The sequence below is a fragment of the Tauraco erythrolophus genome, chromosome 6, assembly GCF_009769465.1.
Source record: "Tauraco erythrolophus isolate bTauEry1 chromosome 6, bTauEry1.pri, whole genome shotgun sequence".
Taxonomy (NCBI): domain Eukaryota; kingdom Metazoa; phylum Chordata; class Aves; order Musophagiformes; family Musophagidae; genus Tauraco; species Tauraco erythrolophus.
Window position 1 is genome coordinate 4,696,320 of NC_141470.1, and position 25,648 is coordinate 4,721,967.

At 50.5% G+C, this 25,648-nt stretch overlaps 2 protein-coding genes across 3 annotated transcripts; both read left to right on the top strand.

The window, feature by feature from the left end:
* On the top strand, positions 1 to 25,140 carry LOC104379147 (zinc finger protein 862). Of its 2 annotated transcripts, XM_086613747.1 has the most exons (9): positions 1 to 116; positions 548 to 651; positions 1,951 to 2,213; positions 3,276 to 3,343; positions 3,693 to 3,724; positions 5,013 to 5,076; positions 18,349 to 18,536; positions 21,489 to 22,139; positions 22,976 to 25,140. In XM_086613747.1, the coding sequence occupies exons 1-9, from the start codon at positions 1 to 3 to the stop codon at positions 25,138 to 25,140; spliced, it is 3,651 nt and encodes a 1,216-aa protein (XP_086469873.1). The 2 variants fall into 2 exon arrangements, with proteins under 2 accessions (XP_086469873.1, XP_086469874.1); XM_086613748.1 differs by lacking the exons at positions 3,693 to 3,724; positions 5,013 to 5,076.
* Positions 10,075 to 12,792, top strand: LOC147528479 (uncharacterized). The gene is made up of 2 exons (XM_086613942.1): positions 10,075 to 10,501; positions 12,209 to 12,792. Exons 1-2 carry the CDS (start codon positions 10,075 to 10,077, stop codon positions 12,790 to 12,792), a joined length of 1,011 nt encoding a protein of 336 aa, XP_086470068.1.
* Positions 25,141 to 25,648: the final 508 nt, after the last annotated feature.

Sequence of the window (25,648 nt, forward strand, 5' to 3'; positions counted from 1 at the left end):
ATGAGTGAAAACTTGAAGGACTGTTTGATCCAGACCCAGGCTTCCTTAGGGGAGATGGTGACGATAAAAACAGAGGCTTGCTCTCCGCGCCGGGACCAGGAGTATGGACAGCTTTGGTATGTGGCTCAGCTTCGGTCCCACGTGCTCTGACCCCCTTCTCTCCACCTCCCTTCCAACTTAAAGTTGGTTTTGGGGGATATACTTGAACTTCTCAAAGTTATTAAAACCCTCCCCTGTGAGGTCTGGCTCAAGGTGTCAGTCAGGGATGGTCCCTCCCTGCTGCTGGGAGTCGCCTCTGCCACTCTCCTGCCTGGCGTGGGACGTGCCAGGTGTGTGCCATGCATGGAGCTACTCTAGCTGAAGCCCCTACCTGCTGTAGGCTTTGGCCTTAAGCCATCTCAAGTACCAGCTTTTGGCAGGTTGGGTGGCAAGTTGAATCACTTCTCTGCTGCAGGTGTGGGGACTAAGAGGGTTGGTCTGATCCTCAGTGGGTGCAGTCCCAACGTCTTGCTGGGTTAACATCGTCTTTCCGTTGTTCCCTCCCCAGCTCTGGAAGGCCTGACTTGCAGTCCATGGAGGTGGAGCCCAAGAAACTGAAAGGGAAACGGGATTTGATCATGACCAAGAGCTTTCAGCAAGTGGATTTCTGGTGTAAGTGTCTTGTGAGTGAGGGGAAAGCAGTGCCACCACTTGTGTAGGCTTCAGCCCTTCCTAGTTGCTGCCCTGATGGTTTGGGGTGGGAAGCAGAGAAGAAGAAAGCCGGGGACAAATTTGCACGCTCTCCTGAAAACATCAGCACATTCAATAATGAAGCTGTTGCAGAAAAGCAGCCTGTCTGCTGTGGGGCTGTGCAGCGATGGAGAGGTGGGGGGAAACATGAAAACACGCGTGGGGAAAACCCCAGAGTCTGCAAAACCCGAAGGCTTGAATTCAGCAGGTGCGAAGGGAGCGTTGCCTGGACGATGACTCTTTCCCTCCATATTCTGGGAGAGAAAACTGGTGCCAGTTACGTTAGTGTACCTGCAGAATACCAAATTTGTCTGGCCACAGGGTGAGAGCCTGGGGAGGCTGTCTCTCTCCCAAGCACAGCGTGAAGCTGGAGCACCTCTGCTATGGAGACAGGCTGAGAGAGTTGGGGCTGTTCAGCCTGGAGAAGAGAAGGCTCCGGGGTGATCTTATAGCAGCTTTCCAGTACCTAAAGGGGCTACAGGAAAGCTGGAGAGGGGCATTTACAAGGGTGTGTAGTGACAGGACAAGAGGCAATGGCTTTAAACTGAAAGAGGGGAGATTTTGATGGGATCTAAGGAAGAAATTCTTCCCTCGGAGGGTGGTGAGGCACTGGCACAGGTTGCCCAGAGAAGTTGTGGCTGCCCCATCCCTGGAAGTCTTCAAGGCCAGGTTGGATGAGGCTTTGAGCAACCTGGTGTAGTGGAGGGTGTCCCTGCCCATGGCAGGGGGGTTGGAACTAGATGATCTTTGAGGTCCCTTCCAACCCAAACCATTCCATGATTCTATGAAGGCCGTGTGATGTTTTAGTTCCTGGCTGTTGTGTGGGGAATCAAAACTTTCCAGTTTGAGGACATGCTGCTGCCCAGGGATGTGCAAGGAGCCCTCAACCTCTGTCTTTGCAGACGGTGACAGGGTGCCTTTCCCTCTGTGTGTAGCCGTAGGTGACGCATCCATGTAGAGCACCAGGGCTCTTGCAAGAGCAGTGTTGGTCAGGCAGGCGTGGGCTGAGGCAGAGCCCTTGTTGAGAGACGTGGTGAAACAAGTAAGCAGCTGGTGAAGCATCTGCATCTGCCGGGCTTTGGGGAAGGGGCTCAGCCCAGCCGGGGGGAGGACGGGGAGCTGGGACGTGCTGGCCTGAGCACGGCACATACTCAGAGCTGCGTGAGCCCGTACAGGCATCGTGTCTGCCCGACCTAACCCCTACTGCCCTTACACCCACAGTCTGCGAGTCCTGCCAGGAGTACTTCGTGGATGAGTGCCCGAATCACGGCCCCCCAGTGTTCGTGTCCGACACCCCGGTGCCCGTTGGCATCCCTGACCGGGCAGCATTGACCATCCCGCCTGGAATGGAGGTGGTGAAAGAGCCTAATGGGGAGAACGACGTGCGCTGTATGAACGAGGTGATCCCCAAAGGTCACATCTTCGGGCCGTACGAGGGGCAGATCTCTAGCCAGGACAAGTCCGCAGGATTCTTCTCGTGGCTGGTGAGTGGTGTGCCTCCCCAACAAGTGATACCCTAGTCATACGGCTCAGAGCTGGGCGACTCTCTTGCCCAGAGGAGTTGTGTCTGCCCCATCCCTGGAAGTGTTCAAGGCCAGGTTGGATGAGGCTTTGAGCAACCTGGTGTAGTGGAGGGTGTCCCTGCTCATGGCAGGGGGGTTGGAACTAGATGGTCTTTGAGGTCCCTTCCAACCCTAACCATTCTGTGATTTTGTGATTCTGTGACTCGCAGGCCTGTGGAGCTAGACATTGGCTATCTTTCTCCTTCTCTGAAGATCTTCTGCTGACCCACATGGGCAGTGGGTGAACATTGACATGCCATAATTATTAGCAGCTTAAGGGTGTAGATTCATCAAAGGAGACCAGGTGCCGTGGCACCCGAGTTCAGTTGACAACTGCGGGAAGCAAAGCTTGCTTCTCTGCTCCCCCTTGCCATGTTCTTCCATCCCCACTCCATCTCCAGGGCTTCTCCAGTACTTTTCTCAACTCTGGCCATCATATTGAGGGTAGAGGAAGGATTGTATCTAGAGATTGCAGAGCTCTCTCATGGCCCTGCAGCACTCCTTGCCAGCTGCTTGAGCAGAGCAGGTGGCCCAAGAGACTGGAAAAGAGGAGATCTGGTCCATCAGAAACTAGTCTACATGCAGACACCAGCACCAAAACCCACATTTTTTTTCCCCTAGTACTGCAGGCCTTGGGTAGCCTATGAGATGGAGATGTCACTAGCTCAACAGTTATTAATTATTGTGAGAAATGGGATCACAGATGTGGGACTTGAGTTATAGGTGGGCAAAAAATTGAGAGCTGCTGTATCTCAGGGCTGTTCACAGTTTTGTCAGCTGCATCCATAGTTCCATGTTAGGGATATTTGTACGTAGGAAAATGCCTCTTAGTCAGTTCAGAGTAGCCTCCACACACGTATCCAGGGAGAGCTGAGATTCATGGCATGGAGTTTCATGTCCTGACTTAAGGCTGGAACTGGAGCAGTGATTTGAGAGTTGTAGACCAACTAGTTGACATGCTGCATCCGTTCTGTCGTTCCGCAGATCGTGGATAAGAACAACCGCTACAAATCCATCGATGGGACGGATGAAACCAAAGCAAACTGGATGAGGTGAGTCCAGTTCTCTTCTGCCTTCCCTTTTGGGGCTCTGTCTTCCAGGGAGAGGTCATCAAACACTCCTTGTTGTTTTATGTGACAGAAGAAGAAGCCAAAATGCCACAATCTTTTCTGTAAAGGGTGTGCTTGTGCTCTTTCAGCGTTTATTGTGGTGAGAATGCTTTGGAGTCAGATTCAATGAAAGGGACTAAAACAAGGATGTGTGTATGGAGGATGGCTATTTTCTGGAATGAGGACAAATGATAGAGATGATCCTATTCATTTACTCTTACAAACACTGACAGGTCTCACTCCTTTTTTATTTTTTTTTCCTTTTTCTTTTTTTTTTTTACTTTCTATTCAAATATTTGCAAAATCCTTGGTGTTATCCCCAAAGTAACATTCGATTCCGTTTGGAGTTTTTTGTCCTTTCCCTTTTGACGGACAAAAGAGGTGCTTTTTTTTTTTTGTTTGTTTGTGGTGGCTGTCATGGGTCGTGTCAGCTTTGCTGCGTTAAGGGAATCATAGTGAGTTGCACGTAGGTCACTCCACAGCCTCCGGAGACGGAGGCAAAGCACTGAAGTGCCTGGAGCGTACGGCGAGTCGCCGGAACGGGGCATTGCTGCGTAGTGAGGCATGTCCCGCGTTCACGGGGTGAGTTTTGGAAGCGGTTGTTGTCAAGAAGGCGTTTCATACAAGGGTAAAGCAGCGTGGGAATTAACTGGTTTGTTGGCCTGGATGTCTGGGATTTTCAGTTGTCACTCGCTAAGGGAAGAGGGAGCGTGAAAATGCAGGTGGATGCACGACTGGACTGATTGGTCAAATCTGGTTGCACCACTTTTGCTCCATTTGAGTCTTCACGTGGATAGCAGCTGTTCTGACACTGACATTCACAGTGTTCAGCAAAGGATCTCGTTTTTCTTTAAGTATTCCAGCCATTAATAAGTGGAATAGTGGAGTAATTTAAGTGTTCAGCACTGGCTGAGAGAAAACACTGGCCTGAGGCTGGAGTTACCACTTCAAAACAGCAGTGGTGCAGTGGGCAGATGGGCAGGGGGACATGTGTCTTGAAATAAAGAATGCAAAGTTCAAAAATCAGAGTGAGATTTTGCTGCTTAGGTCTGAATCTTAATGTGAGCTGGATGACAGTGAAGCTGAGGGAAAACATGATCTTGGAAAGCAAAAATCCTGTGATGAACTCTTCTTCCTACTGCCATGAACGTGAGCTTGATGTTTGGATTTAAATGGGCACTAGTCATGGTCCCAGCACCAGAGAACAAAACATTCTTGTCTAAACTTGTATTTGCCATGGTTAACTCTCGAGACGAATGTGATCTGGGCCACTCTGTACAGCCTTGAAAGGCAAAGAGGTTATGGGTTTGTGGGAAGGGGGTGTTTGCAACTCTTCAGGGGAAGGGTACGTCAAAGGACCTGTGCAGGCTATACCAGTCTTACTGATCTTTCTGGTTTTACTCTTGAAAATTGCTTCTAATAGCAGCATTATGTAGGGTTTGACTGGCAGTTCGAGCGGAGATAGTGGTCCTCAAAAAGCCTTGGTGTTTGTTAGGAGCTTTCAAACAGAGGTGCACTCGGTAGCCTGTGCCAGGACATTGTCAGGGAGATGACTGATGCGCAGAAGCCATACTTCCAGGACGCTGTAGACAGCGCTCTTTTTGTCTTTCAGATGGTGCTCTTTGCCATCACTCACAGATGGAGTGCTTTGCAAAGCAGATCTACTCACCCTCTGGGTAGGTGGCTATGGCGCGGGGAGGGCAGCTCGGGCTGACTCCTCTCTGTTCTTGTAGATCTGGCTGTTGTTTTTGTTGTTTGGCTACCACATCTGAGTCCGTTCTTCATGTTCCCACTGAGGACGATGTGTACGCCGCAGCGCTTGCTGGTTTAATTTCAAGCGACTGTTTAGCCAGGGCAGTGGATGACAGGGAGCAAGGAGTGTGGAGCGTAGCAGATGGCATGGCAATGGTGACATCCTCTTGCCCTTTCCCTCTTCCGTCAGTCAGTGGAGACAAACTCCTGATGCTGGGAGCGTGTTCTCTTAAGCTGGCCGCTGGCACAAGGATAGCGCACCCCTCGTCTCTGTCCGGAGTAAACCACTGTTGTTTCCAATCATAGAATCATGGAATGGTTTGGGTTGGAAGGGACCTCAACGATCATCCAGTTCCAACCCCCCTGCCATGGGCAGGGACACCCTGTTGCTCAAAGGGTGTCCTTTGACACCAAAGGGTGTCAAAAAAAACCTACACCAGGTTGCTCAAAGCCCCATCCAACCTGGCCTTGAACACTGCCAGGGATGGGGCAGCCACAGCTTCTCTGGGCAACCTGTTCCAGTGCCTCACCACCCTCAGAGTGAAAAATTTCTTCCTTACATCTAATCAAAATCTGCTTTACAAAACTCTGTGGCCTTGACCTGCAGGGATGTGTGCAAACCTCTTCCTCTGTTTTTATTTTTCTGGGGGCTCGGAGTGACCGATGACCATGGATCACAGCAAACCTCAGGCGAAATTGGTGCTTTCTTGGACACAAACCATAAACTGCTGGTGATGGGAGTTCTTGGGGCTTCTGAAGGATTGCGCACAACCAGCCATTGGTCCTGGTTACTTCTGAGGAAATTGTGTTATTCAGTTGTTGGGGACCTCTAAAAAAAGAGTGGATCTGACCAAAAAATGAAAGCGATTCAGAAAGTCCAGGAGACATCCCTCTGTGTATGTATCGCTTGGCCCAGACTGAGATGTAGGATAGGAAGCACCAGCAAACTGGTGGTGCCAGAGTGAACTGTTGGAATGAAGTGCCTCATGCGTGGGGTTTCCAGGCTGGTTGGGGCATTTGTGTAGCCTGTATCCCTTCTGACATGTGAGTATCTGAGTTCTCATGCTCCCAGCAGAGTTCGAATTCATTCTTTCCCTCAGCCCGTGTGAAAAGGTTGGTGCAAGACTTGCTCGCTTCTTTCTCCTTTGCCTTCCTCTCTGTCCCCCTTCCCCTCCAAACGTAGTAACAAAGAGGTCGTGGGGAGCAAAGGTGCTCAGTAAGCCTTCCTGGATCTCCTGGTAACAGAGATGTCTGTGCTTTGATCTTCATACAGTAACAGAGCTTGGAAGGGAGCTCTGGGCAGGGGCTCCAACAGCCTGCTCGGAGCAGGACCAACTTGGATCAGTAGATCTTTTAAGTACTGAGCTGCTGTTTCCACTTTACAGGACCTTTTAAAAAGAAAAAATTGTTAAAAAGTCGGGGTTACTCTGTCTGCCCATGTGTTCAGGGGGAGTAAAAGCCACCAGCCTCTGCACAAGTCGTTTTGTTGAACTTCATAAACTGGTCTCTGTTGCCTCGCAGCAAGTGGAGAAAATGTTCTTACCCGTTACAGAGTGAAATTTATGCAGAGCAGAGGGATCCTGAAGTACTGCAGGACTGTGATCCCTGTGAAAAAAACTACTTCAAAGCCCTGGGAAAAGTTATATGCTTGTTTCTTAGAGGCCGAGGAAAGTGGAGTTGGTTGGTATCTTTGTGGGGTGGTCAAGTGCCCACTGTTCCCGTATTTTACAACGTCACGTGTGTTTTTTAAGCAATAGCTGTACCGTCTCTCACTTCCTGATTGCCATGGGCTGAGGTGGGAATTCACAGCCTCACAGCTGGGGCTCCTCTGGAGCCTGATAAAACCCACACAGCATCCCCAGAGAGGTGCTTCCAAATATCCGTGACTGCTCCTAGGGACATCCTCCGTGCTAGAGGAAATGCATGAGGGGAAAAAGATCTCTCTGACAGTAACACTGTCTGCATTTTTATAAGGAGGAGGTTAATGTGCCTGCTGGGAACCCAGTGTTAATTAAATTCGTGATTAAAACTGGCCAGAACTCATTACTCTCTGCTTGGTGAGTTTGCTGTTGGAATACTTAAGTTATCTTAAATAGTTTTGACCCAAGTCATGCTGGAGCAAATGAGTGGAAACCCTGAAATCTCAATATCCAGGTCTACCACAGGTTGTCCTAAGCGTGCTTGATGGCATGCCCTGCCTGGGAAGAGCAAAACGGGCTTTAATTCCCCGTCGGAGCAGCTTTGCTGGTGACAGCAGCTATAGGTTCGGCAGAGAAAAGGAGGTGCAGGTCTCCTCACCCCACCAGCAGCTCTGAGGAGCTCTGGAGAGTCTTCTGTTCTGCAAGCTCACCCCTGCCCAGGTGTGCTTTGCAAAATACTGTTAGTCCTTTTTCACCGGAGCAGCTCATCCGTGGAGGTTTGTTCCCACCACGCGGAGGCACTGGTGGTGCTGCACGGTCCTGGGTACCTGCAGAGAGTGTGCGTGAAGCCCAGTTTGGCTGAACGTGATAAAAATCAAGCTGTAAATGGTCCACATAGCCTTTTCCCTCCTTCCAGTGTTCAGCTGGGAGAACTCCTTTTTCCTTTGAAGTTTGGTTTGTTTTTCTGTTGGGTTTTTTTTGGTTTTTTTTCACTTGAGGTCAGTGTAGCAAGTGCTTTGCTAGCTTGCCATCATTTTCTTACCGTCTTCCTTAAATGCTCCTTCTATCCCTCCATCAATGAAGCTCCACCAAAACAGTATCTCAAGGATGCATTTACATTTGTCCCAGTGAAATCATCTGTGCACTTAGCTCCCAGCTCTCCCTGTGTGTGGCCTGGATTTTTTTAGCATTTCCTACTGGCTTTCCAGCTTTAACCCAAGTTAAAAGCTTCTGACACCTTGATGGAGGGCAGCAGCGTCCATGAGATTCATTAAACAGCAGCATAACAGCACTATGGAGAAACTAGAACAACGTCTGACAAGGGTCCTTCTGCCTTTCTGTAGGTTTTTCTCAGTCTGCAGCCCACCTTTCACATGGGTGCATCCCAAACCACCTGTCTTCTGCTGGGCCACAGCAGCGCTGAAAGGAGCTCATCTCTGAGGAGGTGCCACCAGGGTCATCACAGACATGGGGCAAGTGGGGAGGAGTGCTGGGGCTTTTGCCTATACCAGCTTTTCAGAAAGTATTTTGGGGTGGCAAAAGTCTGCCTGTGAGAGGTAGGGCGTTCAGCCAAGATTTTAGGATTAAATGTCTTTTTTTGAAAGAGGAGGGTCTGAGCTATCCCAGCCAGAGTTTATTCCCCTGACATTGCAAAGATGCTAACAATAGGTCCCAAATTAAATGAAACCAGAGATGCTATTACTAGTAGATAGCATCTTTGGTTTCATTTGATTTGGGACCATAAGCAGAAAGAAAAGTAACACATAAGGAAGCCAAAAGGTTTTCCCTCCCATGGTGTCACTTCATAGTTAAGTTGTTGGATGTCCTAACCGTTTAAGATATCTTATTTCTTGTATGTTACATCTTAATATTCTTTTGAAACAATAATTTTCTAGGCTTGTAGTGACAGCTTTTGGGGTAATTTATATTGACACTGAAGTCTTCTACCTCGGAGTGTTGTGTTCTCCACCGTAACTCCACGCCGATGTAGATTTCTATCCGAGAACTTCCTTTTAAAATATTAATATATCACCTGAGCACCATAAAGGTTGAGCTCTTTCAAAAAAGTTCCTAACATCTCTACTTTTAATTGCTTGAAGATGTGTAAAAGCAGTCTTTTGTAACGTGTGGCACCAGAATAACCATTTTGGCATTTTACTTCACTCACTATAATCCAAACCAAGGCTTACACTAAGTTTTCCCAGCACTTCTGCTCCCCCGTGGCCTCTGATCTCTTCCCAGCTCTTCTGCGTGCCTATACACAGGTGTCCATTGCCCAGGCACTTATTCCCCTGTCCAAAATCCCACCTTATTTAGTGCAAAACTACATGTTCACACGGTCTGTTTTCTCCTTCCCTATTGAATAGATCTGCCACCTCCAGTTAAGACTAACATTTTGTTTATTTTAAAGTTTCCTTCAAGTGTGGCTGGAAAAGTTAACGCACACCTCCTGGAGACAAAACTGCTCGTTCTCAGGATGGCTGCCTCTTCTTCTCAATGGGCTGAGGCTATGAGTTTTTTTCGTTCAAAGCACCAGAAAGTGGGTGCAGGCTGCTGTCAAAAAACCCAAGTGGGTAGCCTCATTCCTTTTGAGAAAATATGGGAAACGGCAATGATTTCTGGGTGAAACAGGAGCTTGCTGGGAAGCAGACGAGTGCTGGATGTGTGGTGCTGGAGAAGAGTTTTCCTGAGGAAAAGCAAGTTGCAGAAATTGCCTGTGAGCCTGGTTGAAATCGCCAGATTTCGCCTCCCCTGAAAAAAAATCCAGTTTAATGTAGCTCCTGCGTGACATCCTGCAAGTTTTAACAGAAAGAGGGTGTCAAAGTTTCCATTGCGTGTTGTGCCAGGCAGAAAAATAAGGTGTTTTGGGCCTCTAAATTCCCTCAAGAACCTGTTTTTGAGCAGTGTCACCTTAGAAGCTGATTCTTCCACGTGGTTGTGAGTTCTCACGCTTGGGGTGGTGCGAGGCTGTGCTGAGCTTCTCGTACGTTCAGTCAGGGCATCAGACGAAGCGTAAAATTTCGGTGTAAGTGTAAAGCTGAGAAGGCTCCTTCACACTAGTGTCGCTTGGTGTTTTGTTTTTTTTCTTAAGCTTGAAAATTGCCTCTTAAAAACAAAGCAACTGCCTTTCCCTGGTGCCATTGAGGAAAACTGAGAGGTTGTTGCGGGTGGGGGGGAGCTGGATCCCACCCAACTCCTCTGCCCCAGTGCTGAACTGGCCAAGTGGTTGGATGCAGGGGAATGCTTTGCGCTGATTTCCTTTTACCCAATTGTGCTTGTGGGATGTTCAACCCAAGGAACATGGCTGAACGAAAGAGGAAGCCCAAGTTTTCCAAGGAAGAACTGGACATTCTGGTCACTGAGGTGACCCGAAATGAAGCCATGCTGTTTGGGAGGGAGACAATGCGTCTGTCCCATGCTGACAAGGACAAGATCTGGGAAGGCATAGCCAGGCAGATCACATCAGTCAGCCAGGTCCCCAGGTCTGTAAAAGACATTAAACACAGATGGGACGACATGAAGAGAAGGACCAAGGACAAACTGGCATTCATGCAGAGGTCCCTCTCCAGCCCCGGCAGCGCGAGGCGGCCCTCGGCCATTGTCCTGACTGCCCACGAGAGAGCCATCGAGTCAACGCTGCATTCGTCGCGCCAGATGCACGGCTTCCGGAGAGCGGACCTGGACGTGGTTGACAGCCCGTCAACAAGCTGTAAGTATCATTGCCTTAACACCTCTTTGTCTTATGCTTGCATAGCTCGGTGTGACACCAGAAGAGCGGTGTGGTGTTTTGTGAGATGCTGGGTTGCCTGCCAAGCCAGGCCCTACTGCCCTGTGTGGTTTCAAGACAGCCTGCCCTGGTGATCGTGGGATGGTGAGATGGATTGAAGGAAAGCTGTTTCCAAGTTGAGATCATCTTCTTTATCTGTTTATCTAGTCCTTTTCCATGCTGTCTTCTAAGGGTAGACATTGTTCAAATTCCACTTTCTTAACGGGTCGTAAGGCTGAACTAATGCTACAAGTGAGGGATCATCTGTAGTTGAAGTACAACTACCTCAGGTCTGGGAAAAAGTGGTTGTAAAGGATTAGGAGTTCTTCATCTTGCATGCACCCCAATAAACCAGCAATGCTGCCGAGCTGCGAGCCGTGTGCCGGTCGCTGATGGATCACTGCATGGTAACATCTTCCAGGAGGGCTGATGGGGAGGCTCAGCGACCACTGGTGCTTATGATTTCTCACTAGTGGTCTGAAGGCTCAGTACAAGTGCTGCGAAAAAGGTAGATAATAACGACTCCCTTCTTCACCGTTTTTTAAGAAACTACTGGCCCTGCTTTGTAAGTTAATCTTACACCACAGTTCTCAGACACCTTCCAGTGCTGAACCCCAAGCTGCTTTTTGCAGGTTCTTTCCCCAGTTGCGCACTTGGGGTTTTCTTGCGTGGAGGCGCAGCTTCTTGGTCCGTGAGCTCGTAGGGGTACAAAGGAGAAAAAGAGGGGATGACTTCTTGGGAAGTGAGCCAACTTAATGCTTCACAGGTGGCACTGTCCTACCACATTAGGCCTTATCTCACGTCTGAAGTAATGTCGTTAGTGGCAGAGCAAGGACACAGATTTTCAAGAGCTGGCAAAGTGGGACGTGATCATTCTTTGCATCTCTCTTGGAAGTCAGTTCCGCTGTTTCAGGTAAAACCAACGCAGCTCGTGCCAGGAGATAGTGGGCAGCTGCAACGAGTGAAGTATCGTCTCTTCTTGCTCTTGACGTTCCTCTACCCATGAACTGTCACATCAGTAGATATTTATCAGACTGATGAGGGCTTTTGCTTCGGTTTTGTTTCGCATCAAGTACACTTGCCTGATTTACACAGGGTCCTGTTGCTGCTGCACAAGAGTGCCTGGTCATCCTAGTGATGCCAAGGAGAGAATTTGTGGGCAGCAAATACTACATCTGTGCCTTTCTTGATGCGGAGGGTGTAAGAAGTGATACGGGAGCAGGGTTTTGGCACGAGGAACCGAACGTGTCAGGGCATTCTGAGACTGGACCAAAGGCCAGGAGCCTTGGTCCCTCCAGACTGTTGGAGTGTTCTAGCTACTTATGGTTTTGGGGAAGGGGAGTCATTGCTACTATCGAAATGGATTTATGTTCTAGTAATGAACAATGCTGTGTACAGGACACCATGGCAGCTTGGATTCCTCCTCGGTTGGCTGGGTTCGCCCCCTCCTATGGCCAAGCTTGTCACCCAGATGCTAATGTTGCAGCACGTGCATGTTGAGTTACGCATCAGGAGCTGCAGGCTTGTCTCAACTGGCAGGCTGGGGGGAGGGGAAGACCCTTTTTCTGTGTGCTTTGAGATACCTTGAAACAGAAGTCAGAGTTGTGAGGGATTTCCTGTTAATAATTCGTGCTTCCTCTTCTGTTTAAGCTGACGAAGATGAGGAGATGCCAGGCACTTCTCGGGATCGCTGCTTCTCATCACTGCAGGGGGCCGGTGCAGGAGTCAACCAGCTCTCCAGGCCTTCCTTCCTCCTCACTTCTTCCTCATCAGAGCACTCGGAAGCTACTAGCCAAAGGCAGGAGCTGCACTGCCCGTCCCCGCACACCACCTCGTCCTGCAGACCCCCGGACCCCCGCGCCAGGAGCCCGCCCCTCTCCAGCTTCGACCGCCAGCTTCTCCATTCCCACATGCAGCAGACAGACCTGTTCAGGCAGTTCTGCCAGGAGCTCGTGGCTATTCACAGGGACATGGCAGACAGCATGCATGTCATCGGGCAGAGGATGGCCGACCTCACCAGCCAGGTTGGCCAGATGTGCCAGACCCTCTCGGAAATCCGTGATGGGGTCCAGGCTTTCCATAGGATACAGGATCCTAGTGTCATGCAGGGGTCTCTTCTGCAAGCAGCTTGCTCAAAACAGCCCCCTGAGCCCAGTATAGAGTCTAACCAAAACCCCCCAAAGCAGACGACTCCTGCAAGGACTAACAGGTCACGGAAGAGAAAACATTTTTAGTCCACTCCATATAAAGTAGCAAGGGGTGCCCCTTCCTGAGCTGCCGCACGCTCGCGTGGCCTCTCCATCTGTATCAGTACTCCGTGGGGAAGCTCAAGAGCCACCTCAGCCCACCTGGCCCCCCGATAGCTAACAGAGCTGTAGGAATTATGGCAACTGAATGGTAGGGCTGGCCCTCTGCGATGGCAGATCTTGCAGAGCTTGGGTTGTAGGACATCTTTCCGTTCCTAGAGATTAGGAGTTTTCACTGGCTTCCCTGTGCTTTGAGTGCTCTATAAGCTAAGAGATGCAATAGGAATCGTTATCTTGATCTCTTCTCGTGCCTGTGAAATGTTATTTACTGAGACAGCGTGCTACAGAGCTCCCTTTGCAATCAGCTCACAAATTTACCCTACTACTGCCTTCTTGGCATCTTCCTGCAAATTAGTACATGCACTGTGCAGAGATACGTCCTTAACGCCTCTAAAGACTCTTACTGCTCATTATTTTTACCTTGTGTTCAGCAATAATGGGTGAGCCAGGGCTCACTGTGACTCGTGTACAGGTTTGGGGAGAGGGGTGTAAAAGCAGAGCTCGTGCAGGGAAGAAGTGGTGCTGAGGGCAGGAGGACAGGTCCGTGGTTTCAGGCTGCCCAGAAGGGCTCCTGTGGCCCATGCCTGGATCCTGCAGTACCACGTGCACTTATGTCAGAGTTTCATCTTTGCTCCACTCTGAAACCCCCTGCCTGCCCTCCACGATTGCAGTTAAAATACATTTGTTTCATAATATGACAGCGTTTCAAGAGCATTGTATCCTATTGCTTTCTCGCATGTTATCGTCTTCAGTTTGGAACCCTCGCCCTCTTCAAAACGTGAGAGACTGCCCAGAAACGAGGGAAAATCCAGGGCCTGCTTCTGACCTCAGGAACAGTTTGGTTTTGTACCACTGTGATTCTGTCAACTTCAGTACAGTTACTTTGCACTTGCTCAGTGGTTATTTAGGGTGGGATCTGTACTGTGTTCTCCTGTCGCGAAGAGTTTACAAACTTAAGTTCACGGCTATATAGGATAAAATCTGAGACGTGTTGGTTTTGTACTGCTTTCTTTCCCCTTCCAGATGCAAGAAAGACCTCTGTACAACATTCGAATTCCTTTAATGCTTCATGAGGTTCTCATGTGCAACCCCAGTTCTGAAACGAGGGTTTTAATAACGTCCCCTCAGGTGGTGGTAACATATGTGACGGCTTTTCTACATCGTGTCCCTGTTGTTGATTTGCACATCTGCATCTAGGATGCCGCCCCATCTGTGGAAAAAATCTGGGCTGTTATTGTGATGTGCTTCAGCAGGGAAAGGGGCCAAGGTGTTACCTACACGCAGGACGCTGCCACTTTCCAGGCTGTCCAGTTATATGTGGAGGTGGGTTGCAGGAAAATATTCAGATTAATACAAATGTGCATCATCATGCCACGTCTGGGCAACGGACTTGGCCAAAAAGTTGGATAAACTTCAGCAGGAATTGAAGAGTAGAGCAGAAGGATCTTCTTTAACCTGTCTGGCCTGTCCTTCGAAAGTGTAGTGCACTGACTTCTCCTCTGGAAAGTTCACTGGGTGTCTGCCGTGTCAGGCATTCCTGACATGCTTTTCCTTTTTTCTTTTTAATTGTTCTGTAATTCTAATTCAAGTAATTTATTTTAGTGGTGCGGTAAAAGGCCCTTGCTCAAGGAAGCAGAGGTCTGGCAAGGAGAAAAAGCTCCTTTCTTAGGAATGACCCGTGCAGAAGACATTCCTCCTAGTGCTGGTGCCAGACCAGGGCAGTACTTGCTCATGTTCCTCTGAGGATCTCATTTTTCTCCTGTTGTAACATTGATATTCTGCAAAAATCACGGTCTTTCTTCAGTTGAAGGGAAGATGAGCAAATCTGGTAGAAATGGATCTAATTTATGAATCACAGAGAACAAAAAAAAAAATGGTGATATGGTTTAAAGGCTTTCTGAGTCGATAAGAGTGCTGCTGCTATATATTAGAAGTAGTATTGTATATTTTTATAGTATTTGGTCCCTGCCAAAGTTCTCCCATGGATACCCTGCTAGGATTAGCTCCTCTGGTGTTGTCCAAGGGGGATCCTTTCTGGGAACCCTCAGGAAACTCCGGCAGGTGCTGGGCACTGGAGGGAGCCTGGCATTGGCGCTGCCATCAGTTTACCCACACAGATGTGTTTAGGGAGAGGACCCTGGTGTGGGATGCGCAGGGGATACAAACCTCCACGGGTTGGGCTCTGGTCCAGAGAAAGGAGCTTGTACTGTAAACTGCCTGATGTCTCTCCTGGTTTCCTCTGTGGACTATTACAGATTGGCCCAGATCTGAGGACGTATCTCCTGCCCTGTGTAGACCCCTCAGTGGAGTGGCTTTTCTGTACTGGCTCGCAAAGGATGCTTCCTCCTGCGCCCGTCACGTTAACTGGCTGCTGAAGTAGGTGCCTGTGTCAAAGCGAACTGCTGTGCTCAACCCCAGTATCTCCATGTCTTGTACGTGCTGAAAAAAAAATCCTCTCTTTAAAAGTATTTTTGTTAAGAATGCAATAAATATATAACACTTTTAACAGAGCCGCTGTTGAGTCGTTTGTTCCTCATCGTTTTTGCCTGAGCTGGTGATAAGCCTCTCGCACGTGCTGGGTCTCCTGGAGGCACTTGGCGTCGGAGTTGCTGGGACAGGGTCTGCAGGTATGGCACCCCGCGGCGCCCGCCCGGGCTGGCGGCAGCTCTCTTGCGTGGCATCTCCTGCCTTGGCTCTGCCCTGGACCTCGATGTGGGAAAGGCAAAATGGCCTTTTCCCTGCGGTGCTCTGCTCTGGCAGGGCGTCAGCGGAGCACCCCTGGGGCCAGCGGGCAGCGGGGAGGCACGGGCCCAATCCTGGGGGCTGGGGGCAGGAGCCTGAGCCTCCTTCCAGCCGCGGGGCTCTTCCTCCTCACCGTCTTTCCTGGCTGCTCTGTTCCCATCCTGGGGAGGAATGGTCCCAGCTGCCGAAAAATACCTCGTATTGCATCTCCAGACTTGGCAGTTTGATGTCCTGAGTGGGCTGTGGCTTAGAAAAAAGGGAGATGAGGATGTTTTTTTGCTGCTAGTGAGAAAGGCTATGGGAAGAGCAGCCCTGCAGAGCAAGGAACCGTGCCTCCGACAGCTGTGGGGTTGATCCAAGCCCCAATAGCTGCAAATGGGTCATAAAAGGTCTCTGTTGGTGCAGTGGCTGGTCCTGAGTAGGACATGAAGTGACCTGTTTGCAGCTGGTGGCAATGCCTGTTGTGCAGGAGCAGGAGCAACTCTGGCTGGCTGGGTCTACCCCAACGGCAGTCTCAGCCCTGCTCTTCCTCTGGGGATCACAATCCCTTGGGAAACCCGCTCCGCAAGCCTGGCTCGGGCATCTAAACCGAGGTGGCCTTCTCGCCTCCGTTCAGCTTGAGTGTTTGGCATCGGGAGGAGGACTGGCTGCTTTCCAGCCCTCGCAGGAAGGGCTGCTCAGGATGAGAGTGCTTCAGCCTCGGGAAGATCCATCAGTGAAGGCACAGTGGTTCAGTGCCTCCTCTCCGTGGCAGTTCATCCCGGGAAAGCGCCTGCCCCCAACCCGCGGTGTGCAGCGGCATGAGGTGTCTTAGACCCCCGGGTGGAATTGGGGTTCTGTGCCATCCTTCCTAACCGGTGTTGTTCGTGACAGCTGGGACTGGGTTTGAACGCAGTTCATTTACGTGGATGAGCTCATCCCCATTTATGTTACCTCCGGGAAGTACCACGGACGTAAAGCTTCCTCTCGGAGCGTAAACCAGTTCCTAGCTGCTAGCGGCTGGGAAGAAACGTGTTTGGGACTGGGTTATTCTACAGGTGTCTGGGAAGGGCTTGCTGCAGTTAACCAGGTTCCTTCTCAGGGGCAGCCTGATCTTGTCGTTGGCTGATGTTTGGGCGGTGGGATGCAGAGCTGTGTGCCGTTGCAGGACCTCCTTCCCACCGCGCTGCTCCAGGCCTCCGTTCCTTCTCCAATACACCAACTGGTGGTTTAAAAGTGCCTTTGATTTGTCATCAAAAGTGAGATAAAGGTTAGCAAAAGCCCGTGCTGGGCCAGTTTTGGCAGTGCCGGAGCCATTTAAATGAAGATGGCAGAGCATCCCGGGTAGCACACATTCGGAAAAACGGAGCTGGTGGCAGGCACATGCACAGCTGCTGAACATGAAAACCAGAATGGCTGGAGCCTCGGGCAGTCTGGGACACTGCAGGCTTGTTTTCTGTGTCTTGCGAGGAGTTTCACCAAGTTTGTGACCTTACGTGCGTGGGTCAGTGTGAGCGCGTGCGAGTGGGCTTCTGGCTTTATCCGTGCGTGCGCGTAGCCGGAGAAGGGGAGAGTGTTCGAGGAGAAATTGAGGGATATCTTAAGCCAAAGAAACACCCATGAGCTGTAAGGGTGTGTTTGAGCATGGACTAGTAGCAGCAGATGTCAGAGAAGCCTTCGTTAACGTTACCGTGGCAGGGAGGGCTGAATAATAGAGACAAATGGCATAAGAGAAGACAAAGTTTTTAGCTGTGAACTGTTCAGATCTGCTCCTGGGTCAGTCCGTACCGTGACAGGGCCTTCTCCCAGTCCCGGGTGGCTCTTACGAGCTCACGTCGGTGGCAGCTGGAACCAGTATTACCAAACCTTTTTCATGTCCTCTAGCAAGAACACGGAAAGTGTAGGAGCAAATACGATCCTAGCCATGGATCTCAGTCTTACCAAGCTGCACAGAGGACCAGTTGTTTGGAGTGGGAATGAACACATGTCTGTTGAGTTCAGATTTAGCTGGTTTAAGTCAGGAAAACAAACCCCATGCCCAGAAAGCAATCCATCTGCCAGCACTGCCAGGAGACCCCTACAACGTGGGGCTGGGCGTTCCTGAGACTTGCAGGGCTGTTTGTGTTCCTATGTCGCACTCCACTGAATGCCCAAGTGCAAACCCTTCCAGTACTAGCATGTCCTTGGTTTCCTTTTGGACAAGCAGCAAATACCCCCATGCACCTTAGGTGTCCCTCTTTCTGTCCTGAATATCTCAATTCTGCTTGTCCAAGAGGAGAGAAGCAAGGAAATCTGGTTGCTGTCAAAAAGGAAGATGGTGATTTTGGGAAAGAGACGGTCAGAGGGACTCTGCCGTATTCCAGATGCTCCTGAGAACAAAAGAGGAGGCCCTGGAATGTGAAGTAATGGTGGGCAATCCCGAAGTCCTTGTTTCCATCACTAGGCAAAGAAATTTCTGCCCATGAGAGTCTGTGTCACCATCGCTGGCAAAGATACTCCTTCAGATTGGATGTACAATGTTGTCATCCCTTCCCCAGCAGAAACGGACCCACCGGCGTGGTGTTCCCTGGGTGTCCATGCTCATTGTCCCGTAACACTGGCGATTTGCACCCCATTCCTTATGACTCCGTGCTTTCCGGTCTGGCTGTGTTGGTGGCTCCCTCTGAAGGTCATTCTGGCTTCATCGTGGTTGTCATTCTGCTGCAAGGGGGGACACAGGAGAGAAGTTTGTGCTTCACCCCTGCCTTGTCACCTCGCCCTCAGGTACGTGATCATCTCCCGGGAGGAGAGGGAGCAGAACCTGATGGCCTTCCAGCACAGCGAGAGGATTTACTTCCGCGCCTGCCGTGACATCCACCCTGGGGAGAAGCTGCGGGTCTGGTACAGTGAGGATTACATGAAGCGGTTGCATAGTATGTCCCAGGAGACCATCAACAGAAATCTCACGAGCGGTGAGTCCCCTCCCTTTCCACCCTCTCCCCCCATCCCCTTGGGCTGCCGTGCTGGTCGGACCGGGTGCGATGGGTGAGGGAGATGGTGCACACAGGCAGTGCGAGGAGCAGAGGACCTCTGGCTGAGAGCTCTGTGTGGTTGGATGGATGGATGGATGGATGGATGGATGGATGGATGGATGGACGGACAAGAAGAATAATGTGACCACTGTCACGGAGATCCTGAAAGAAAGATTGGTGCTGTGTTGTGGCGTGTGGCATGTCGTGTCACGTCATGTGTGTGCTGCAGAGCCCAGGGGTCGCAGAGCTCCTCTGTCACCGGACCTTCTGGCCTGAAGGTTGCCACGCTGCTGGTCCCACGGACAGGCATTAGGTTTCTCCCGTTTGAGGGAGCTCTGGCTGCTTTTGCGTGCCTGTGAAAGAGAGATCTCCTCGCTGTGTTCGTGTGTCCGTTTTCCTCGCTTAATTTATCTCCTCTTTCTTCAGAAAGATAATTTGGGATCAGCGCGACATCGGCTAGAGACTCCTTAGTCTCACCACCTTAGAGCGCGCGTACAACGCACAGGAGGCTTTGTACTTGTCAGACTGATTCTTCCCCGGATCAAAGTTTTGATCTTAAGAATAGCCAGGCTGGAACAGACCCAGCGGTCCGTTAGGTCGGCGTAGTGTCAGCAGTACAGGGAGCTTTAGAGGAAGGCAAAAATTCTGAATGCGTCTGTTGGTCTATACGATGCTGAGACCTGAAGTTAATTACGGGCATTTCTCTCCAGGCCCACCCGCAGAATGGCCTCAGAGGGGCAGCCACACTAAATATAACTTCCTAATTAAGATTCCCGTGTATATTACTGCACAGCTGCTGTTGCTGCCTTGACTTGGTAAAAGGTGTCTCCTCTTTAATCCTGGGGTGGACAAGATGTCCTGAAAAAGCTGGTTATCCTCCATCACCTTGGAGATATTACGCACTCGCAGTGTTGCATCTCGATGGCTGTCCTTGAGCAATTCCCACTTTCGAATTAACGTCGGTGTGAATGTGCTTTTTTTTTGCGTTGACGAACATCACTGAGTGATTAGGGAGAGGCTGCAGTGATTTTGCTGCATCCCATGCACACGTTAGTTGTCCGGATGGCTTAGTCCTTTCTGAAAGTATGGCAAAAGAAAGACTGTGCCCTCGGAGCAGCTGCTCTGGAGGGACACTGAGGCTACGAGTGGTTGCTCGGCCGTGCAGACATGCCTTTAGTCATGGCTTGTCATAGTTTGTGTGAGCTGAAATGGTGACCCACAGCCTGCTCGGTGCTAGGAGTGCAGTGAAGATCTGCCTCTGGGCTCCTCAGGACCCACCCTCGCCTACCACACACCCAGGCAGAAACCCACATGGCTGTGGAAGCCATCCTAGAAACCCCTTGACGTCTCCATGAGCTCGTCCTGAAGCCAGCTGGGCTCAGCCTGCGTTGGCAAAAGAAGCGCAGAGACGTCGTTAAGATGGAGCATCACTTGGACCATTGCTAGACTTGCGAGGGACATGGCAGCCTCGGCGGGGAGGGCGCTGGGAGGTGGTCAGGGAGCAGCACCAAAACCTGTTGAGTCATTTTCTGTTTAAAAGGTTTCAAATCTCCTGCAGACGAGCCTGCCGAGCGAAGAGGCACGCTTTATTAATAACTCCCAGAAAAATAACGGGATTGCCGAGTTTTGTTGCTGTCGGTAGTTTCTGACCCGCCTCATCAATGGAGTTGAGACCAATAATATGAGGGATCGTCTTGTGATTTCTAGCTTTTCCAGAGGGCTGAACCACTCCGGTGGTTGGGGGAAAAAATCACCAAGAAAGAAGAAGAATCCATTCTCTAAATCCCTGCCTCTGACAGTAGTCACTAGAGTCCGTACCGGGGTAAATACGAGGGCAGAGACTCCAAGCTTTGCCCATATAAATTCTCGTCCATGTGTTGAAAACGAGACCCGTTGTTACGGATTCACTCCAGAAGTGGCTGGGTTTGCCAGCCAGCATCCAAACCCGGGGCAAAATCCCTGCCAGCCCTTTTCACGGTGCCTTACTCTAACTGTTTCGAGCCTTGCATCTTTCCTGCGTTCTTAGCCTTGCTCTCCTTAGCCAGGGAATGGTGGCTTGTGCTCCGTAACTTATGCAAGCGTGAATACACTTTAAAAGCAAACCAACCCCCAAAAAATCAGCATAAAGCAGCGTCTTGTTTGGGAAGCCATCAATGCTTGAAGTTCTTTACAAGATAGAAGAATGATGGAAATTGAGCCAAACCTATCGTCTTTTGAATTTCCAGGTAAGGAAATCTGGCTATTCCCTTTCTTTTAAGCAATTAATAATTTATACGAGGTTGCTTTTATTATTGTTTTTAATTAATCGCTGGACGGCCACACTCTTAGACTCCGCCGGGACAAGTCCCATCCTCGGAGGGCGTTCACCCGCTGTAGCCCAGTTGGCAATGAGTTCTTTTGGGGTGTAAGAGCACGAGTTATTTTTACTCCTTTACCTTCACATTCCCGGAGCAGCCTCCAAACCCAACGAGAGCAAAGGGTTGTCGTAAAACGGTCCGAAATCTCTCGCCGCACTGCTCTACGCTCGATACCTTTTACCAAGTCAAAACAGGCACAGGTCTTCGTAGTCTCCTTCTAGCGCAGGTTGGTCGTACCTTTAGGTGAAACAAGCTGCCTGTAGTTTCTCTTCTCTTGGAAGCGTGTGGGTCCTGCTCCCAGGACTGCCTCTGTTTTGGCGGACGTGCCCGTTAGCAGGGCTTCTCCTCTCGCCAGCCTCCGTTTCCGCTGAGTCGTGCCAGTTCCCTGGTTGTAGCGCGGCGTGCAGACCTCCAGGGATTCAACCTGCCTTTTGTTTGTTGGGGTTTTTTTTTTTTGTTTTCATTTTAGTTTTTAGATTGAGGGATGTTGCTCCGTGCCCGGTGATAATCCCCACCCCCTCGTTTTCCTTTCCAGGAGACAAAAAGTTGCAAAGGGAGAAGTCAGAAAAGAACGTGGAAAATCAAGAGGAGGTGAGGGGGCAGCTCCAGTTCGCCACCTTCAAGCAAGGGAAGAGCCCCTACAAGCGCAGCTGTGACGAGGGGGAGTCTCACCCCCAAACGAAGAAAAAAAAGATTGACCTCATCTTCAAAGATGTCCTGGAGGCTTCCTTGGAGTCTGCCAGATTTGAAGAGAACCAGTTAGCAACGGGCATGGCGCTTTCCATCAGAAAAGCATCTAAGTACCAGGCTGAAGACATCTTTGAGAGGTGCGGCGGTGCCATGCAGCACGGCTCCCTGAACCTCAGCAGAAACCGGAGCGAGGGGGAATGGAAAGTCCCCCACGGTTCCTCTTTCAGCTCAGCCAAAGAGGTGGGCATCTTTGAAGATGAGGAAGAAGAGCCCCTGTCGCTCAAAGCAGACAGCCCGACCGAGCTGTCACTGGCCTCCGCTCAAGGCAACTCCCATGAAATCCCCACCACCTCCTTCTGCCCCAACTGCATCCGGCTGAAGAAGAAGATCCGGGAGCTGCAGGCTGAGTTAGACATGCTGAGATCTGGGAAGTTACCCGAGCTGCCCGTGCCACCGCCCCAGGTACCCGAGCTCCAAGAGTTCTCGGACCCCACAGGTAAGCCTTGCCGAGTAACAGCCTTCTCCAAACCCTGCCTAAGGAGAGTAGGGAGATGCCTGTGTGCTGTGTACCCATCTAAAGCGTTTTGCTCCGAGTATTCAGGTGAACACGTGGTTCCGTGGAAGGTTCGTTGTCAGGTGTCGTGAGCGGGTGGGCCAGGAGCTGTCGCAGCCGTGGGCACAGTGGAAGACACTGTCCAGGAAAGACTCTGTATGACGACTCGTTGTAATCGATAACGCGCTGCCAATAAAAGAGACGTTCTGTTGCAGACAGTTTGTTTGCTGTATTTTTGGTGCATTCTCTTTCAGCGGAAGCCCCTCCGCAGTGCCTCACAGGCTGCCGAGAAAGTCTGAATGAGACTGTGGTGACACTGAAACGCGCGCTCTTTGTGTATGTAAACGATGTCCCGCTGTGTCCTTTCTTGGAAAGCCTTCTCTGTTTCCTCCACTGCCTTAACACAACCAGATGTCCCTTGCTGAACATAGGTTTCATTTCCTCCAGGAACGTGCTGTCAGGCAGGAGCCAGGAGCCTTCACCAAGGGAGTGTTTGAGTCACACCGTGTGTTGTGCAAGCGGCCAGGATGTAGTGTCGTTTCTTGCTGTCCGTTGTGGCATGTTGGAGACAAAGTTCACATGGAGAAACATTTGATTTATTTTCCCTTCAAAGCCATGATTCAAATTCTACCCATAGTGCATTGTGGGCAGGAGAGAGCAGGTTGTGGCCATCTCGTCAGGCAAGGCTCTGCTGTCACCAGTAGGATGCTTCTCTTAGCTCAGCGACTTTCTAAATACCTTATTGTTTTCCCTTTTTTTTTCTTTTTTTTTTTTTACAGCTTCAGAAAGCATCATCTCTGTTCCCACCATCATGGAGGACGATGACCAAGAGGTGGATTCTGCCGATGAATCGGTTTCCAATGACATGATTGCTGCTACAGACGAGCCTTCCAAGATGTCTTCTGCGACGGGCCGGAGGATACGACGGTTCAAGCAAGAGTGGCTTAAAAAGTTTTGGTTTCTGCGGTACTCCCCGACGTTGAATGAAATGTGGTGCCACGTCTGTAGGCAGTACACGGTGCAATCCTCTCGGACTTCAGCCTTCATCATTGGCTCAAAGCAGTTCAAGATCCACACGATAAAGCTTCACAGCCAGAGCAACCTCCACAAGAAGTGCCTGCAGCTTTACAAGCTCAGGATGCACCCGGAGAAGACGGAAGAGATGTGCCGAAACATGACCCTGCTCTTCAACACCGCCTACCACTTGGCCCTGGAGGGTCGCCCCTACTACGACTTTCGGCCTCTGGCAGAACTACTGAGAAAGTGTGAACTCAAGGTGGTGGATCAGTACATGAACGAGGGAGACTGCCAGATCTTAATCCACCACATTGCCCGCGCTCTCCGAGAGGACCTGGTTGAACGCATCCGACAGTCTCCCTTCCTCAGCATCATCCTGGACGGGCAGAGCGATGACTTGCTGGCAGACACCGTCGCGGTTTACGTACAGTACACGAGCAGTGATGGGCCTCCAGCAACTGAATTCCTGTCTCTTCAGGAACTGGGCTTTTCTACAACAGACAGTTACCTCCAGGCATTAGACCGGGCTTTTTCCAGCCTGGGAATACGATTGCAGGACGAGAAGCCAACTATTGGCTTGGGAGTCGATGGTGCTAACGTTACCGCCAGCCTGAGAGCCAACTTGTTCATGACAATCAGAAAGACCTTGCCCTGGCTTCTCTGCCTGCCCTTTATGGTGCACCGGCCCCACTTGGAAATCTTGGATGCGATCAGTGGGAAGGAGCTGCCGTGCCTGGAGGAGCTAGAGAACAATTTGAAGCAACTGCTCAGTTTCTATCGTTACTCTCCCCGACTCATGTGCGAGTTGAGGGTCACTGCTGCCACTCTGTGCGAGGAGACCGAGTTCTTGGGGGACATTCGAGCGGTGAAGTGGATCATTGGGGAGCAGAATGTGCTCAACGCTCTCATCAAAGACTACCTTGAGGTCGTGGCCCATCTCAAAGACGTCAGCGGCCAGACCCAAAGGGCGGACGCTTCCGCCATTGCCTTGGCCCTCCTGCAGTTCCTGATGGACTACCAGTCCATTAAACTCATCTACTTCCTGCTGGACGTGATCGCTGTGCTTTCACGCCTCGCCTACGTCTTCCAAGGGGAGTACCTTCTCGTGTCGCAGGTGGACGACAAGATAGAGGAGGCCATCCAGGAGATCAGCCGGCTAGCAGACTCGCCGGGGGAGTACTTGCAGGAATTCGAGGAGAACTTCCGTGAAAGCTTTAACGGCATCGCTGTGAAAAACCTACGGGTGGCCGAAGCCAAATTCCAGTCGATCAGAGAAAAGATCTGCCAGAAGACCCAGGTGATCCTTGCCCAAAGGTTCGATTCCCGTAGCCGGACATTCGTGAAGGCCTGTCAGGTCTTTGACCTCGCAGCTTGGCCCAGAAGCACGGACGAGCTCATGAGCTATGGGAAGGAGGATATGGTACAAATATTTGAACACCTGGAGACGGTCCCGTCGTTTTCCAGAGAGGTTTGCAGAGAGGGGCTGGACACCCGAGGGAGTCTGCTGATGGAGTGGCGAGAACTCAAGGTGGATTATTATACCAAAAACGGTTTCAAAGACTTGCTCAGTCACATTTGTAAATACAAACAGAGATTCCCCCTCCTCAATAAAATCGTTCAGATCCTCAAAGTCCTCCCCACCTCGTCGGCCTGCTGCGAGAAGGGCCGCGCCGCCCTGCAGCGGGTGCGGAAGAACAACCGCTCCCGGCTGACGCTGGAGCAGCTCAGCGACCTCCTGACCATCGCCGTCAACGGGCCGCCCATCGCCAACTTCGACTGCAAAAGGGCGCTGGATAGTTGGTTCGAGGAGAAGTCGGGCAATAGTTACGCGCTGTCGGCCGAGATGCTGAGCAGGATGTCGTCGCTCGATCAGAAGCCCGTGCTGCAGAGCGTGGACCACGGCTCTGAGTTTTACCCTGATATTTAGGAAGGAACGCCTCAGATCTGAAAGCTGTTGAATAATTTTTTTTTTTTTTAATCTATACGCTAAACTTTGATATATGATATAAAATATATATATATATATTATATATATTAAGGAAAAACCCACACTGAAAATTTAAAAGTTAAGACGATGTGCGTCTGATAGAAGCTAAGCAGAATTTTAAAGATTGGGACAATGTTTAGACATTTCCTGGTGTCTCCAACCATGGCAGCTGCAGTGTAGGTGGCAACATTTCATTCTTTAGAAGCATGTGCTGGGGCCATACTCTACATGTTCACCCCTAACGGTCTATAAGCTAGACGACGGGTCTTTGTCAGCCTCATCCTCCCGCCGGTTTCCTTTGTATGCGTGGTGTCGGTTTGTTGGGTTGTTTTTTTGTTGTGTCATTTCGTTTTGGGGTTGGTTGGTTGGTTGGATATTTTTTTGTTTTCCCCACTCTCAGTTTCAATCTCTGCCTCTCTTTCCGTTGTTCAGTTATTGAGCCATTCGA

Coding starts and splice junctions, on each gene's coding strand:
- LOC104379147 (XM_086613747.1), top strand. CDS start 1: ATGAGTGAAAACTTGAAGGACTGTTTGATCCAGACCCAGGCTTCCTTA. Junction 652..1,950: donor TCAGCAAGTGGATTTCTGGT/GTAAGTGTCTTG, acceptor TTACACCCACAG/TCTGCGAGTCCTGCCAGGAG. Junction 18,537..21,488: donor CAACAGAAATCTCACGAGCG/GTGAGTCCCCTC, acceptor TTTCCTTTCCAG/GAGACAAAAAGTTGCAAAGG.
- LOC147528479 (XM_086613942.1), top strand. CDS start 10,075: ATGTTCAACCCAAGGAACATGGCTGAACGAAAGAGGAAGCCCAAGTTT. Junction 10,502..12,208: donor TGACAGCCCGTCAACAAGCT/GTAAGTATCATT, acceptor CTTCTGTTTAAG/CTGACGAAGATGAGGAGATG.